Source organism: Manacus vitellinus, unplaced genomic scaffold (assembly GCF_001715985.3).
Source record: "Manacus vitellinus isolate BGI_N305 unplaced genomic scaffold, ASM171598v3 scaffold_47_pilon, whole genome shotgun sequence".
NCBI lineage: Eukaryota > Metazoa > Chordata > Aves > Passeriformes > Pipridae > Manacus > Manacus vitellinus.
The window spans coordinates 6,009,458-6,026,207 of NW_021940585.1; the positions used below are offsets into that span (position 1 = coordinate 6,009,458).

General features: G+C 56.9%; 2 protein-coding genes across 2 annotated transcripts; both read left to right on the top strand.

Annotated features, from left to right (window-relative positions):
* The first annotated feature begins 56 nt into the window (after positions 1–56).
* On the top strand, positions 57–3,753 carry FANCE (FA complementation group E). Its single transcript, XM_018079808.2, has 11 exons — positions 57–175; positions 457–1,090; positions 1,173–1,217; positions 1,519–1,578; positions 1,666–1,809; positions 1,891–2,014; positions 2,494–2,569; positions 2,699–2,765; positions 2,861–2,986; positions 3,128–3,227; positions 3,411–3,753. Exons 1-10 carry the CDS (start codon positions 57–59, stop codon positions 3,224–3,226), a joined length of 1,494 nt encoding a protein of 497 aa, XP_017935297.2. The 3' UTR covers position 3,227; positions 3,411–3,753.
* A 7,225-nt stretch (positions 3,754–10,978) lies between these two features.
* LOC103767180 (lymphoid-restricted membrane protein) lies at positions 10,979–15,403 on the top strand. Its single transcript, XM_018079605.1, has 11 exons — positions 10,979–11,057; positions 11,202–11,265; positions 11,556–11,631; positions 11,858–11,885; positions 12,523–12,663; positions 12,767–12,898; positions 13,196–13,343; positions 13,829–13,881; positions 14,347–14,525; positions 14,809–14,922; positions 15,244–15,403. Exons 1-11 carry the CDS (start codon positions 10,986–10,988, stop codon positions 15,401–15,403), a joined length of 1,167 nt encoding a protein of 388 aa, XP_017935094.1. The 5' UTR covers positions 10,979–10,985.
* Positions 15,404–16,750: the final 1,347 nt, after the last annotated feature.

Below are 16,750 nucleotides of genomic sequence, written 5' to 3' on the forward strand. Positions count from 1 at the left end.
GCCTCCTGCTCCACGCGCTGGCCTCCGGCCCCGCCGGGGCACTCGCCGCCCTCCGGATGCTGCAGCGGGACCAGCCCCGCGAGGGACCGGGACAGGCGTTCCCCTGGCAGGCCCTCACCGCAGCCCTGTGCGCCGAGGAGCCCGTGCTGGAGGAACCACAGGGCGTCCTGGCAGTGTGAGTCAGATGCGTTTCTAAAACTTGGTGTTTGTGGGAGGTTTGGCGTGTCAGATGCCTAATTTGAGTCCGCATGTCCACTTACCCCAGTGCAGCGGTCCATGCCTGAGTCTGGGATCGTAGCAGCGGCCAGCTGGTCTCCCAGCTTGTGTCTGCAAAAGCTGGTGAAGGCGTTAGCTGCTGCCTCCTCTTGCTCCATAGAGAGGCACACAGGGCAGCTTGGAGTCAGGACGAGGAGGTTTGCTGTGACAAGTTGCCTTTCCTTTTCTCCCCTTACCCAGCAAGCCACGGCTGCTGCTGCTGCCCATCATGTGCCAGAGAAACTTCTTCTCCCTGCTCCTCATGATGCGGGATGCAGTACCAGGAGGCTGCCTTGGCCAGCTGCTCCAGGCCATGGAACAGGATTCCCATGTGGATCCCTGGATGCGGACGCTGGGGGGTCTGCTCCGGCAGGGACCAAGAACAGAAGAGCGCTTCCCATCTCCCACTCCACTCTCGTCTACATGCCAGCAGCAGCTTAGGTGCCTGTGCCAGAAAATTGCCCAGAACAAACCAGAGGGGCAAAGGAAATTGAACTGGTGCTTTAGGAAGCAACCTGGTGCCACTGGAGATGTGGCTGACTCTGTGCCTCAAGGTGGAAAGCGCAAGAAAGTGTTGGAGGAGGGAGCGGAGTTGGTCAGTGACAGAGAGAGGAAGAGATTGCTGCTGGAGGAGGTGGCGTTTGACCCTCTGGGACCCCAGGAATGTGGGGATGTGACAGGGATAGAAGAGGAGGTGCCTGAGGAGCCTTCAGTGGGTACATGTGCTGAGAGCACAGATGGGGCTGCTCCAGACAGCTCCCAGCAGGATGCAGTTGGGGAGCTCAGGAAGAGTCCTGAAACAGAGCTGGCAGCAGAGGCCCAGTCCTTTCTCCAGGTACTGGGTAGGGTTTGCTCTCCCCTTCCAGACAGTGAGCCTTTACAGCCTGATTCCCCTTCCTTCATCTCATTTCCCTCAGATGCATGGACAGAAGCTGAAAATGCTGCTGCTGCAGGAGTCCAGCGTAAGTGGTTGCTTCTGTCTGTCTCCTGGAGCCAGTGGTCTAAATGGGCTCGTGCCAGGGCCTCAAAAGGGGTGAGAAAGGAGGTGGGTTTCATGGGACTGACTGGACAAGGATAGAAAGCCCTACTGCCACCTCCTCTGGGCTGGGATACCGATACGTGCCTGCACCTCGCAGGGATTGCTGTGTGAGGGGCAGCCTGTGGGCACAGCGCTGGCTGACGTGAGGGGAAGGGAAAATTCTTAGAGCCATATATTGTGTGTTGATTTATTTGGTGCATTACTTAGGACTGTTTTCCCTCCAGCACTCCGAGCTGAGCATCCCGCCTGAGCTGTGCATCCTGAACAGCTGCTCCCCCAGCCAGGTGAGTCTCAGCATCCCTGCTGCAGCTGCCAGTATTGCGGAGGGCCTGCTGCCATCCCTAACGTCCCATCCCCTCTGCCATCCCCAGCTTGAAGGACTGTGCTCCTTCCTCCAGCTGTCTGTGTGCCCAGAGCCCTTCCTGGGGCGTTTCTGCAGGTGGCTGCTGGCTCTCACCCCTGACCTCAGCTACACCAGCGCGGCCATCCTGGCAGAGCAGCTCTTCCTCAGGCGAGTACGTGCAAGGGCAGCAGAAGTTTCCTGCTCCCTGTTTCCCTTCTCCACCATCCCCACCTCCTACCTTTTCTGTCCCTAGGTCCTGTCCCTTACCCAGCCACCTTCCCGACACCTCATGGCTGCCCTCGCTTCATTTTGCTCCAAGTATTCCCAACCCTTCTGCCATGTGCTGGTGGCTGCGGTCCTGCAGGAGCCAGGGGAAGGTGCGGTGGGCTTGTGGGAGACATGGCTGTGGGAGCTGGAGAAGGACCCCAACTGCAAAGTGCTGTCTTCTGGGAGGCATTTGTCACGTGGAACATGTGTTAGGATCCATGGAGACATAGGGCTGGTTTTACCTGGGCAAGCAATCACTTGCATTAGAATGGGAGATGGGTTTACAGATGCCTGAGATGGAGAGGGAGGGGAGGCCAAGTTAGCTTCCAGCATCAGTTTTCCCAGCTGCTGGCTGAATGCCTCTCCTCATGCGTGAACCCCTTTTCCTAGGGACTGGTGCTATTTAAACCCTGAGTGCAGGTGGGCAAAGGAAGCAGGATTATCCTGAACAATAGAACGGGGCGCTCTGTGGTTTTTGCATGTCCTGACTGACACTATGCCTGTGTGAAGGGCTGCTAGGAAGAGCTGGGCACATCCCTATGGATTTGGCAGCCTTTGGAGGCTCTCCCCATCTGACTTGCCCTTGCAGGTGCTGAGCAGACCAAGCTGGTGTGTGAGCTTGTGGAGGAGTGCCTGGAGCCACACTGTGTGCAGCTGGTGCTAAGGTAAGGGATTACAGGGTCAACAGTGCTGCTTTGGCCTCATGCCTGCCTGGATGGGTCAGCTGGCTCCAGCCACTCGGGAGCACCAGCAAAGCCGTGAAGCAGCACGTCTTCTCTTCACTGTACTTTTAGCCAAGTCTTGGAGATGCCTTTGTCAGAGAAGCTCCTGCCGGTAGTGCAGGCCGTTCTGGGGCGGCAGGTGAGAGAGGGCCCTTGTCCCCCAGGTTTCCTCGCTGACTCCAGCAGTGCTGGAGCAAGGACTAGTTCTCCTACCCGCTCCTGGGTTTCTTCCAGGAGGTGCTGCCCCCGGAGCTCTTGGATCTCCTGGTCCTGACGCTGTGCCGGCAGGCCTCAGCCTTTGCCACATCGCTTGACTATGCCAAGCTGGTGACGGCCATGCTTACCATGTACCAGAGCCAGGTGAGCGAGACCAGGCTCAGGTCCTGCAGATGGGCTGGTGAGCCGGCAGCCAGGGCTGCAGCTGGCCTGGGACCTGGTCCAATGGTCTCAGGTGGGCTCCTGGCAGGGCAGCGCTCCAAACTCACACTCTCTTGATCCCAGGTCACCCCAACTCACCGGAGCAGTCTGGCTGCCGCTCTGGATCAGAGCAATGCAGCTCTGAAGAAATCACTACAGGCTGTGCTGGAAGGGGCCAGATGAGGTGGGTGCAGGGGTCTCTCTCATGGGGGATGACAGGCTCTCTGCTCTAGGCTGCCCCAGCGATGGTAAACCAGCAGGCGCCACAGATGCCGTGATGGAGCTGTGCCAGAGCCGTGCTGGCACCATGCCGTGGTGTGAATGGCAGTGGCTTCCCTGTTCTTGATTTGTCTTCTTCTTTTCTTAGGTGACCACCAAAGGGAACTGTGAGGTGACAGGTTCCTTGCATAGAGAACACTCATTGCGCAGTGGCAGCTGCAGCGCACCCTTCATGGGTTTCCCCCAGTGGGGTGGGACCCCACAGATGGGGTCTGTGCCCCACAGAGTACCCAAAGCCTCACGGCAGCATCTGATGTGAGGGTATTATCACTGGGCAGCGCCATCCCAGCCTCCCACATCCCCGGAGCTCGAAGGTGAGGGCTCTTGTTTGAACAATTAACGTGTTTCCAGGCGTTTCTGTATGTGCTCTCCCTTCGGCCCGCCGCACTCAACATGGCGGCCCCCGCCCCGCCGCACTCAAACATGCAGCCCCGCCCCGCCGCACTCAACATGCGGCCCCCAACCAGCGCACTCAACATGCGGGGCCCCGCCCCGCCCCTCCAAGGATGCCGGCCGGGTGGGGCTGTTGGGACTGAGTTCGCAGATTCTGAGTTATTAATGTCCAAAACACATCGCTGAACCGGGACAGATATTGATTTGAGGCTCTGTGAGGCTAATAATTCTGGACCTAATTCACTATCCTGATTTTACATTGTCACATTCCAAGGCAGAAGCTCTGCATGTGTCAGCGTTCCTCTCCGAGAGCTGAGCTGGTTTCGGAGCAGTGTGGTGGTGGTCTGCTGCGCTGTGTATCTGATCGTCTGGGATTTACAGATTTCTGGGTTCAAGAGAGTGGGATTTAGCTGAAGAGCTGGGAAACTTAAATTTTCTGCTTTAAATCCACATTTTTTTTCCTGTTTGCTAGGGACCCTGCTGTGTGTGACACATTTCTGGGGATGATGACACTTCCCGTTGCAGGATGTTTAATGATACTCTAATAAAAAGTGCTTCTATAGTGTGACTGTGCCCAAAGTTCTATCCTGTATCCTTGAAAATACCTGCTGGAAACCTCATTTAGGCACCTCCTGGTCTGGGAGCTGGGAAGAAAAGGATGGGAGAGAGTGGATGGACTCAGGAGGTACTGCTAGAGTTTTAATGAAGGTTAGAAGTGTTGCATAGTTCTGGAGCTATTTAAAAACCCATAAACATTTACATCTACAAAGGGAGAAAGGGAACTAAAACTTGTAGGTGTGACATGTGACTGCTTTAAGTTTGCTCATTTAGATCCAGCCAGAGGAAGAAAACTCTGAAGCATTAGGTGATGCTCTTAAGGCTGAGAGCACAGATTTCTTTATATAAGAATCTCTTAAGCTATTTTAGGTGACAGTGGACTGATGAGGCTTCAAAGTCTGCATTAGCTGGAAGACAGAAACCTCCAGGGAGCTGGATTGTTGCTGTGTTTGCATTCCACTGAGTTAGTGGCTCAGTAAAGTGAAGCTATTGTAGGGCTGCCCAAAATACGACATAAATAGAAATTGTGCCATGATCATCAAGGTCTGAGACTGCTGTTCTGGCTTTATTAGGTAGCAGGCTCTGGTCTTTGCAGTTTCCCTGCAGAGCTTCTACCAAGTGACCTCAGTGTCATTGTCCCCACTGCTCCATCTGGCCGTGGCTGTCGGTCATGTGAAGATGACCAAGGACAAACTGATCTCTAAAATTCATGGCAATCAGCTTCCCAGTGTCATTGCTGAGAATGCACATGCTGGGTGTACCTGGAGCTCTGTGGGGAAGCCTCAGTGTCTCTGTGGACTGGGCAGTGATAAAGGGCTGGAAATTTTCCGGCCATGGCGCACGGCTGCTCCCCAAGGGGTGTCTGCTGTTGTAACTCCTTGGTGTTATCTTTAGGCAGTGGGCTCATTGTGACAGTTCCTGGCTGCTGCTGCTGCACTGCAGCTTGTGCCTCCAACTTGTCGGGACACAGCGGGAGCTGTGCTTTGGGCCAGCTTATGTGGGTTTTGCAAGAAATGGTAGTCAGGAAGGGATCAGCTTTGCAGACTGCAAGGGGGATTCCTGTTCTGCTGGGAAGCATTACTCTGGCTTGTGGACAGAGCCTTCTTAGCCCTGGTTTTGCTCTTGGCTGCTGCTTATCATGTGCTGTGGATTCTTCTAGGGTGTATGTGCAGATAACAATTGTGTAAGGAGAATTTGGAGCAAACCCCAGAGACACTAAACATGCTGGTGATAGACTGCTTGTTTATGTGGCAGTTGGTAGCACCCATACAGAAAACCTTACTTTTGACTCCTCTTGACCCTCAAGAACTTTAAAATCCAGCTTGAACAGTGCAAAGAGGTGCATGCAGCATAAAACATCTGTCAGATTTTATAGTTTAGCAGAACCTTATCCAACCAAGGGTGGAGGGAGCACCAGGACTGGCTTTGCCCTTGTCCTGATTTAATAGCAGTATTGGTGAAGAGAATTGTCTGAAGCTTTGTCCAAGACCTTTCTTAGGCTGGATGTTGAATGCATATATTATAGGTGTATAATTTTCAGCCAGTCTACTTGTGATATTTGACAGTGGTTCCTTATCTGCTTCCTCTTCTGTAGAGATTTACTTCCTTCATAGTTCAGTGGGGAATTCCCTTTTTGGCCTATTAGTTCTTTGGTTTTTTTAAAGGAAATTCATAATATATGATTGCATGAATTATCTGTCTACTTTGCTGCTTCCACAGTAATTTTTGAACCAATTTCATGACAAGATGATCCCTCCACTCCCCAAGTGCCATCGTGGTGCCATGATCGGGCAGCAGACAACCTCCTTGGGATGGGCAGGGGTGTGCGAACACTGCATCCACAGATATTAAACACCAGACATCAGAGCCCTGGAGGAGCCTTGGGCCATGCAGCAGCTTGTTGGAAAGGGCTGAAACTCAGCAGCTTTCCTGAAAATGGTCCATATCGATCCCCAAGGGGCTGCCCCTCTCCAAGCAGGAGCTGCAGGCATGTCCAGGTAGTTGCTGTGTCACCCTCTTGCAGCAGTGTCAGGGACCAGTAGTCACCCTGCTTCTCCCTGGAGGTAACTGCATGTCCAGTGACAGCCTGTTAATTGCCTGTGTGTAATCCCCAATGTGCTGATGCTGCTTTGCATGGAAACTTGGGGGCTGTGACACCCAGATGTGAGGCTGAAGTGCTCTGGGGAAGGCTCAGCAATTTTTTTGTTTTTAACTTGGAATTTAAAACTGAATAAAAAGAACATTTATCCTTCTCATCCTTTTGCCAACAACCTTTTTATCATAAGAAGAGAACCATGTTCTCCCTTGGGTAGTCTGGTTGCTGCCAGGTCCCTGTCGGCTGAGGAGCCAGGCCCTCAGAAAGGTGACTTTGCGGTAGGGCTGGGCTGTTGTTTTACTGTTGGGCCCCTGCACAGACCTAATAAATCACGCTTGCCACATCAGCAGTAGCAGCCAGTGTCGGTGTGAGCAGCTTTCTTCCAAGAAGTGGATAATCCAGATGACCAGAGTCTCTGCAATCTGAGCTGCAAGTTCAGCTCAGCTTCAGCAGGAGCCCTGGAAGATGCTGCTGCAGTAGCTGCTGCGCTGCCGGAGGGACCTCGCTGGAAGGAGAACAGGGGGCAAAGCCAGATCCCACAGCCACGTGCTCACCTCCCTGGGCTGGAGAACTCCCAGCAGGGTCTTGTTCATTCCCACTGATCAGGTCTGTGTGAGGGGAGCTGGGCTGCTTTTTCTTGTTTGAGGCTCTATGATAACCTGGATTGCAATAGCAATTTAGATGCTCTAAGGCTAAAAATAAGAATAGAAAAAAAATCTATGGGTGCTTTAAGTAAATGCTTTAGAGGCTGTTTGAATGGGATGGTTTGCAAAGAGGGGCACTGCCTCTTATTAACTCTCCCCAGAGCGTGGGAGGGAATAGGGGAGCTAGTGTGATGGTGTCCTTAGGTCTGTGTCCCTCATGGAGCACCTTGCTGCAGCTGTGGACCTGCCAGGACACTGCAGGAGAGGCCACAGAGCCTCATCTGCTGCTTGGTGCCAGGCTGCTGCTCCCGGGGAGGAAGCCAGGGCTCTGTGCAAAGGTGTCTGTCCTCTACCCCCCTTGTTTTGTAACCTCTGGCCCTGGGGCCACACCCTGGCCTCTTGCTCTGGCAGGCAGGGCAGAGGCTGGGCCAGGTCTGTCCCGGGGCTGGGAGATGCTGTTTACCCTCTCAGGGCTTAAGAGGTTTGCAGCCCCCAAGGGGCTGCATTGTTCCTTGGGGTACATCAGGGTACCTTGGGCACAAAGAGGGGGGGCAACAGCAGCTGCCTGCTTAGCCTGGTAGTGCTGAGCATCGAATCTGACTCTGTAAGCTCATTAGGGGAAGAAAGCTGCTTTAGAGGATGTGATGGATTTGAGTAAAGTAATTGGGCAGGGGAAAGGGCAGTGGGGTGATGGCTGGTTGGAAAGTAGGACTGTTGAGAGGAGCAGGAGGAATGGGGGGCCTGGGCAGAATGGCTTCCCTGCATCACCTAATACAGGGGTTCCTAATCAGCTATCCTGGTTTAGCCTGGTGCTGAGTCTCCCATGAAAGCATGGGGGGATCCCCCGTCTCTGTGGAGGTCCTGAGTGCCACCACCCTGCCCTGAGCCTTCTGCTCAGGACTGCTCTGCTCTACAGACACCCGGCACAGAGGGAGCAGCCGTTGTCTTTCCCAGCTCTGTCACCTCCTAAGAGTGGGTGCAGGAACTGGCCTTTCATCGAAAGCAGAGGTCACCTGACCACCTGCAGCCCACTCCACCCGCCCCGGCCGGCACAGGGAGCTCCCAGCTGCTCTTGTGCATCTCCTTTAAAGGCCTTCTCTCATCTGGCTTGTCCCTGGCAGCTCCTTCTGCTGCAGATGCAGTTGCTCTCCCCTCCGGGGAGGCTCTGCTGCTGGCAGCTTGCACCGTGTGGGGCTCCAGCACCCCCCAACCCACCATCTGCCGGCCACACCACGTCCCCTGACCCCCTCCTGGGTCTGATGGGGGCCCAACAGCGCTGAGTGCTGGGTCTGAGATGGGTGGCCCCAGCATCTGCCTTCGGCTGCTTGAGACGAGTTCAGGCAGGTAATGACCCGGGGAGCGTTTGGTAAAGTCGCCAAGCTGAGGGAAAGCGCTCGGTTTGGTTCTCCAGGGGGTTACTTATGCCAAACCAGCCATGTGCCTCTGTATTTCCATCCGTAAAACAAAGATAGGAGTGAGTGTCTGTGAGGCTGTCAGAGCTGTAGTGAGACAGCAGGGTCTGCCATTGCTGTGATGGAGCAAGCGCTTTTCAGCAGGGACCAGCCCTCCAGAGGACTCTGATGCTTGCTGGTGTGATGAGTTTGGCTGATGCCCAGTGGCTGGGGGCTCCTGAGCCCCTAGGGGGGTGAAGGTGTCAACGACAATTCCCAGTGTATGGGCATGAAATGGACTGGCTTCGATAGATGCAAGTGCTGCTTGCTTTTACACCTTCATCAGGCTCTGCGAGTCGGCTGATGGCCCTGCTCGATGCTGGGGTGACCTAGACTGAGCTCGGCCAAGGCTTTGCACAGGTATGGGGGGCTTCAAGCAGTCCCTGCTCTCTGTCCCCTTAGACTTCTGCTGTATTTCTTGTCCCGGCCAGAAAACTTCTCCTTCTGCCCCATATCTGCATGTTTGTGGGAACAGCCTCTGAGGAGATGTGTCCTGTGGGACAGTCCCTTCTGCACAGTGACTTTACCCTGGGCTGGGAGAGGGACTCTGTGGGCTTTCTGCATCTTTCTCTAATTCTTTAAATGTTATAAAACAGCTTAAATGAGTTGTCCAAGCTCCCTTAGACTCGGAAATCTTTCATATTAGTCTCTCTGGGAGCCAGTGTTGCAGGAAGATGCTTGGAGATTGCTCTGTCTGCAGCCTGGGGGACAGTGGGTCGCTCTCACTCTGCACTAGGTGCTCACACTGGTTGGTGGGTGCAAAGTTACCTCCCCACACAGAGATGACCCACATCACAAGCCCCAGGCAAAAGTCCACCCTCGGCACTGCCCACAAATGGGGCTTGTATTAAATTCCTCATTTGCCTTGCACCATGCCCACCTGAATCCCACCAGCCTCCTCCTGAATCACAGTGGGCCTCCCCACCTCTTTTCCCACATGCCCCCATGCTAAGCAGAGGAGCTCGGAGCTCCTGCTGGGTGAGAAAATGCTTTAAAAATATAACATTTAGAGGCGTTCTCCATCTGTGCACAGCTACTGTGTGTCTCTCATGATAGGTGTGCTGGTCCTGGAGCCTCTGTGTTCCACAAATGAAGCCACTCACAGGGACCTCGTTGGGAGAGGGGGAAGAGGAGGCGCAGGGACTCACCCAGGGGCGCCGGCGGCGGCAGCGGCAGAGAATGAGCTGCCAACCGGGCCCCTCACCTCGGAGGTATGTGCACAAAAAGTTCACCCTGTGGCTCTTGGGGTGCTGGCAAGGATGGGATGGGGATGGCAGTGCCAGGCAAGGGACACTGAGCGTCATTTTGGCATGGCAGCCTCTTCTCCTGCAGCCACTGCTCTCAGGGCATGACCCCCAGGCTTGCCAGGAGGCGAGGGAAAAGCCCTGCTGTAGCCCTTTCCAGAGCTAAGGGCAAAGTTTGGGGATTCAAACCCTTTCCAAGTTGTGTGCTGGGATCCAGCATGGTGCCACAGAGGCCCTTTGCACATCAGCCCCTGTATCTCCATGCACTGGTGACCTGCCATCCTTGGCGAGCTCCAGCATCCCTGGCCCCAGTGAGCAGGGATGCTACAGAGCTGCCAGACTTTCCTGCACCCAAGGCAGGGTTTTGGAGTGATGAGGCCATCCCAATGCACTTTTAGGGGGGCAAAAGCATGCACCCAGACCTGCCATCCCCAGGGGGTGATGTGAGATGGTGCTTGGGCTCTGTCAGCAGCTGGGTTCGTTGTGGTGCTGGAAGAGGCCAGTTTGCAGTGAGGTCGGCTTGGCAGCCAGGGCGAGAAAAAAAAGACTCTGCTGAGGAAAAGCACGGCCGCGGGCCGGTGACTCATTGCTGGCTGGAAACGGCTTCGGCAGGCTCCTCGGTGGCGGCTCTGCAGCAGCAGCAGGAGTGGAGGGGGTTGCTGCACCCGTGCCAGGGAGAGCGGGGATGGGGACGGAACAGGCTGTGGAGGATGCTCGGAAAGGACCCAGGTCCGGAGCAGCAACACCAAAGGGTGCCGTGGCAGTGGGGGGAGGGTGAGGGGTGGGATGTTGCCGATGCTTTCTGAGTTTCTTTAGGGTTTACCCAGGTTTCTTTCCACAGGGAGCAGCAGGCAGAGCTGTCCGGGCTCCCCACGTCTCCAGATGAAGGTAAGTGCAGCCCAGGGTGGGGATGGGGGCAAAGTGGTGGGTTTTGCACCCTCCCTTCCTGAGCAGCAGGAGGGTGTCCCCTGGCCTGGCAGCACTTGCCTGCAACCCCTTCCAGCCCTGGGACCCCAACCCTCTCCCCTGTATCTGCCTCACCAGCTGTAATCCACCCTCTGCACCTTGCCTTCCTCCCCCTGCCCTGGCCCAGCCTAGCAGCAGCTCCCTTAATCTCACAGGGATATTTTGCAGGGCACCTGCCAGCTCACATCCCCTGTGAGCCTGCAGGCCGCCAAAATGCCAGTGATGTTTTCAGTGGTCTCCTCTGAAGTGGTGTCAGGCTGGGAGGGGGACCCTGGTGCCCAGCTCCCACCACCCTTTCTGTCCCCAGGCAGGATGAGCAGTCCCCAGAGGCACCCAGAGAGGGTTTTGGCTGGGAGCCAGCAGAGTGTGGAGCGTGTCAGTGAGGTGAGAGGGAGGGGAGGTTAACAGATTGGGGGGGGGCCCTTCCCTCCCCAGTTCCTTGGACTCAGCCTCTTGGTGCTGGTCTTTTTGGGATGCCATGCAGCACCAGGGAGAGGTTTGTTCTGACAGCACCCTTGTGCCTCCCAGGTGCCAGGCACGGACAGGCAGGAGCAGGCTGCTCACACCGGGGACAGTGACAGGACTGAAGAAGGTGGGTGAATCCCCATCCCACATCCCAGCTGAGTCCCTTTAGGGGAAGGTTTGAAGTAGCTGTGGATGAGTCTGGGAACATGTTCTGATGGGGTCATCTCACTTGGTGGGTACATGGGGAAGGGGAGGCTGGCTTGGGGGGACCTGAAGGCCCCCTGATGCTAGAGGAAGGATTGGGATGGTTCCACACCAGGGGCACCTGCTCCCTGCCAGGACAGAAAGGCAGAGGGAGGAGGGAAGGCTGAGGAGTTCTCATGTGTGGTCTATTGTGGTGTCCCTGCCTCCCTGCAGGTGCAGAAACCCTGGAGGAGCCAGTGCTGAGTTTCCCCAGTGAGCTCTCGGTGCTGGACAGACTAGGCTTGCACAGGTAAAACCAGTGAGCACCTGCATCTCTCCAGGGGTTACCAGGGCACCACATGGTCCAGAGATTGGACTTTCCTCCTTTATCATTGCATAAGAGTTGCTGTCCAGGCAGCGGGCACTTGGCTTCCCACTTCTGGTGGTGGCTGGCACCCCTGGGGGCAGAACAAGGGCATTTTCAGCATGCAGCCCCCATGATGCCTTTGTCCCTGACAGCACTTCTTTTTCTGCAGGGTGGCTTTGACAGAGCAGGATCTGGAGGTGAGGGCTGCCAGGGGCTGCAGGTGGGCTAGGGAAGGGGGACACAGGGATGGACACCTTGCTGGCTCAGAGTCCCTTGGCTGTGCTGCTCCTGGACACCCTTCAGGCACCGCAGTCCACTGGCAGACACCTTATAAACCCTTTTCCAGCAATGCTTTTGGCATTTGGAGGCAGCTGCATTTCCATGGCAAGATGAGTCTGTCCTCTGAGCACCCAGCAATCCTACAAAGTGCTCTGCAGCTGTTGAAGAGCGCCCTTAGCTGGGGAGCTGGCGGGAGCCACGATAATAAAAATAATTTCCCTGCGAGTGCCAGGGCTGAGTCAGGCTCCACCATCAGCCAGGACCCGCAGCGAGGGCTGGCGTCTGCCCGGCGCGTGCTCTTGCCAGGAGGGCTCGGGATTTCCGTGCGTTATCGGCTGCCTGGGAGACGTGTCTCCTCAGGCTGGCATCTCAAGGGACTGTGCCCAGCATGCAGCAACCTAACTGGTGCTGGGGAAAGGCAAGTGCTAAATGTCTTTAGCACTGCCCCGTTTGGTGGCACACTGTGAGGTCTCTCTGTGCCTTGAGGACAGCAGCACATTGTCCTGGTGGCTTCCTTTCTGCCCCATGTCCCATCTCTCGCCCCCCATTTCTCAGGCAGCCTTTGCCCACCTCGCGCTGGCTTTTCGCTGTGACATGTTCACCCTGCAGCAACGGGTTCAGGTGGAGAAACGGGCACGGGATGCAGCAGAGGAAAACATCCAGGAGGAGCTGGGGCAGTGCCGGGCTGCCCTGGAGGTAGGTGGGCACGGGGCTGGCATGTGCTGGAGACATCCAGCCCGGGAGGGGTTTGGACATCTCAAAGTCCCAGCTCCAGCAGCTCCATTCTCTCCCCCCACAGAGGCTGGGTCCATCCTGTGCCAGTGTGGGCTGCAAGGAGATGCTGGAGCAGCTGCAGCACAACCTGGCTGTGCTGTCGGCAGCTGTCGAGCGAGCAACCAGCGCTGCGGAGAAGCTGGGGGCTGTACACCAGGTCTGTGCACAACCAGAGCTCCCTGCCAGGGCTAGGAGTGATGGAGGGTGCTATAGCTGGGCTTGGGGACCCATCCCTGGGCATGCTGGGGTTTGTCCCTCCTCCTCGTGGTGCTGGCCTTGACCTCATGTTTGCACGTACCAGGCTGCATCTGCCTGTCCTCGGGAGCAGGAAGGGGATGTATCTGCACTCCCTGAGTGGAGGCACTATGGGATGCACAGGGAGGGACTGGCAGAGACCTGGCTCCTTAGGGACCAGGAGATGGGGGCCCTAATCTGCCATACTGCCTGGCTGCAGGAGGCCCGGATGAGCCGAGCAGCAGAGGTGATGGTCCAGCACGTGGAGAACCTGAAGCGGCACCACATGCGGGAGCACGCGGAGCTGGAGGAGATGAAGCGCCTGATCCAGCAGAACTCCCGCAACCGGCAGCTGGCAGAGACCCAGGGTGAGGTGGGCTCTGCCATGGGGGCCCACATGGGGTTTGCAAAGAGCAACCCTGCAGGATTTGGTCCCACACCCCTCCGGGGGGGTCAGCGTGACCCTGCACCACAGAGCCAATGGGTTGTGTGAGCTGGGGACCAGTGGTGGGGGAACAGCTGGGACCTGATGACAGATGCAAGGGGCCACTGTAACAGCAGACGCAGCGTGGGAGCAGCTGCTGGTGGCTGGAGAGCCATCCCCCCATAGCCCAGCTGGGAATGCGGGGCAGGGGGGCCTCGTGCACACAAAGAACTCTCTGTCCCTGGACACCAAGCCCCACATGTGCCATTGCTGTGCACGTGACTAGGTCCCCCTGCTCAGGGCACCCCTGCCATGCACAAAGAAAATGACCAGGACAGCTTTTGATGGGAGGGAGGTTTGTGACTGCCTGCACATCAGCCCCCTCTTAGTGTCGGGGGACGATGTAAGGTGGTTTCTCTTTGCTCCCAGATGATGTGGAGCCACGGCTGAGGCCTCACCCTCTGAAGCGAACTTTCCAGCAGGTAACTGGTCCAGTTCAGCCATCTTGGAGCCACTGCCTCCCCATGCCCTGCTGTTCTCCCTTGGCTGGCTGTCCCAATGCACCCCCTAGTCCCCAGGCAATGCCACTCTGGCTCGCTGCTTGCTGCAGGGAAGATGTGCTAGAAGTGCTGGGGATAAGGCAAAATGTAGGGGCAGCCTCAAAGTGCTGGGGGGACACAGACAAGGTTTCCCGTGGCTGCTTGTCCAGGAGATCTCAGGCAAATCTCTCTGCATTGCAGGGTCATAGCTCGAGAACCACAGGCTTGGCTGTTCTCTAGCACCAGCTCGAATTCGGCACTGATTCCCCTACAGCTCAAGAGGTAGGGGAGTGCTCGGGAAGGGGGTTAGGCAGCCCCACCAGCACAGCTTGTAGCAGTAATGACAGGCGCAAACCCCTTGGCTTTGACCTTCCCTCATCTCCCTGGCTTTCCGGTTTCCCCTCTTAGTGCAGGACCAGTGGGAGCTGGCAGTGTCCCTTCTCCTCGGTGTCCCTTGCCTTTGCTGGGGAGGTGATAGGGAAGGAGGTGATGAGAAGCAGCCGGTGTGGTGTTCACCCCCAGCCCCTCTGTTGCAGGGGTCTGCCCGCCGCAGAGTCAGCATCGCTGTCATCCCCAAGCAGCTCTTGGTAAGGACATGTGCAGGGGGGACACACAGAGCTGTGCCCTGCTGTTGGGCATGTGTCCCCAGGCTCAGTACTACTGGGGGTCTGAGTCCCCACTGATGCTCCTACTTTTGGTGCCCAGCCAGGTGCCAGCCCTGACAGCCGAGCAGCCCTGGCAGGTGAGACGGAGCCAGAGGGGGCCCAGCGCTGGCCCAGCACCCAGAGGTAACTGGTGGCAGGGCAGTCATGGTACTGGCTGCTGTTGGCCCATGCGGGATGGCACAGACCCTGTCCTCTCCCTCCCCAGGAGTGAACTGGAGCCACAGGGCCAGGGCAGTGCCATGACTGAGGAGCTGGTGGCTGAGGCAGATGGCAGAGGCTCAAGGGCAGGGGATGAGGAGCCGGAGCAGCTTGGGCTGACGTGAGCAGCACTGTGTGTGCCCAGCATTCCCCTACGGCTGCTGGACTCTCTGTGGTCCCCAGGTGGCCAGCACTTGGGAAGCAGGCTGGGGGATTTAGTGGTGGAAGGCCAGAATGTTGTTTGGCTGCCTCAGCCAGACCTTGCTGTGCCTCAGTTTTGCCCATGCATTGCGGGTCACCCACACCCTCCCCGGGCTTGTTGCATTTTGGTTTGTGGAAGGCCTGGGGCTGTGTTAAATGCCCTCCCTATCCCCAGATGGGGTGGAGGTGGGATTTGCTCTCTCCCATGGATGATGAGTGTCCTCCATTGCCTTCTCCCCAGGTCCAAGGGATCTGCAGTGGAGCTGTGGCGGCCGTGGCTCTTCCTCCCGCAGCACTACTGGGTTTTCTTCTGGCTGCTTCTCCTGAGCATCGCCTTCCTCCTCCTCATCCGTGTCCTAGAGCTGCAGCGGCTGCAGTCTGCAGCATCGCCCAAGGCCTAGCTGGACCAGGGAGGGGAAGGCAGCTGGGAGGTGTCACTGCTCCTTCCCCATGCCACAAATCACCAAAACTCTAGAATAAAAAGTTAGAGGAAAAATGGGGCAGTTGTAATGCTGGAGCAGGTGGAACACCCTGTGGTAGGATCTAAGGTATGGTTGGCACCACCACATAAGCGTGAAGGGTTCAGGGAGCTGCAGCAGTCCTCACTGACACTGTGAGTTTGCCTATTCTTGGCACACTGAGGGGTGCAGGTGTGCCCCCACACGTCCCCTCTGCTGGGGACAGACTGGGCTGCCCACAGCCATGGCCTTTCAGTAGAACCGTGTCCCATGGTGCTGGCCACGCGCCCTCTGCCACCGCGCGCCCTCGGTCCCTGCTGAGATTCAGATCTAATGCTCATTTGCTGCCAACTGGGGGATAATGCTGGGGCTGGAAGGAGCAGGTCCCTGTTCAGCCTTTCCCATGGCACCACAAAATGCTTACAAACAGAGAGAGCTATTTCCAACCACTCTGCTGCATAGGAAAATGGCCTGGTTTGACTCAGATGCCCCGTTTCCACGTCCGAGTGGCCCTGAAACACAGATGGACTTCACTGTGCCTGCACCCAGCAACTTTGTGAGCCCAAAACAGCCCAGCCAAGCTGTGCAGGGCCATGGCAGGGGGTTCTGCACCAGGAGCCCCAGGAAGAGGTCCGAGGGGGCTGCAGGAGCCAGGGATGGAGGGGTCACTCTGCTTGCCGTAGCTGCCAGCAGTGCCACGGGTGACTCATGGTGGCCTCCGTAACCCACACCCTGTGTCCCTGAGTCACCGCCCCCAGCCTCGTGGCAGGTTGTCCCTGTGAGTCACAGGCTGCGAGCTCCTGTGCCACCCCAGCACACGGCAAGTGTCCAGCAGCACCTTAAGGACACCAAAAACCCTAAAGAGCACCAGCTAGGAGTGATCTTCGGTGACCCCGGCAGCTCCACCCCCCGCCCTAAGCTACCTTCACGCCCCCTGGGAGCATTCCCACCCGGATAAACCCAGGTGGAAACATCAGCCCAAAAGTTTCCACGTGAGTTGTGGTGGTCTGGGATACTGGTCGGGATCTGGAGCTTGCACTGGGCTAGACCCCCCGTCCCGGGTCTTCCCATGGCTCCAGCTCCCTCCTGGCCAGTTTATGGCTGCGGGGGGAGCAGCACAGCGGCGGGGGCGGGACGTGAAGCGGTTTGGCTTCATCACCCGAATCTTTTGGTCTGCTTTGCGAAAAGTCTGGTTTCTCACCCCAAAATTCAAAAAACCCTGCCGGAGTTGTGCTGTGCCGCTCATCCCGCTGCTCCAAAACCTCCCGCCGTACCGGGCACGGGCACAAA

What these genes read in the sequence shown, in the direction of transcription:
- FANCE (XM_018079808.2), top strand. Translation starts at nt 57, where the DNA reads ATGCTGCAGCGGGACCAGCCCCGCGAGGGACCGGGACAGGCGTTCCCC. An exon ending in CCACAGGGCGTCCTGGCAGT is followed by an intron (nt 176 to 456) that starts GTGAGTCAGATG and finishes CCCCTTACCCAG; the next exon opens with CAAGCCACGGCTGCTGCTGC. An exon ending in CCTGCAGGAGCCAGGGGAAG is followed by an intron (nt 2,015 to 2,493) that starts GTGCGGTGGGCT and finishes TTGCCCTTGCAG; the next exon opens with GTGCTGAGCAGACCAAGCTG.
- LOC103767180 (XM_018079605.1), top strand. Translation starts at nt 10,986, where the DNA reads ATGAGCAGTCCCCAGAGGCACCCAGAGAGGGTTTTGGCTGGGAGCCAG. An exon ending in TGAAGCGAACTTTCCAGCAG is followed by an intron (nt 13,882 to 14,346) that starts GTAACTGGTCCA and finishes TTCCCCTCTTAG; the next exon opens with TGCAGGACCAGTGGGAGCTG. An exon ending in TCATCCCCAAGCAGCTCTTG is followed by an intron (nt 14,526 to 14,808) that starts GTAAGGACATGT and finishes CTCCCTCCCCAG; the next exon opens with GAGTGAACTGGAGCCACAGG.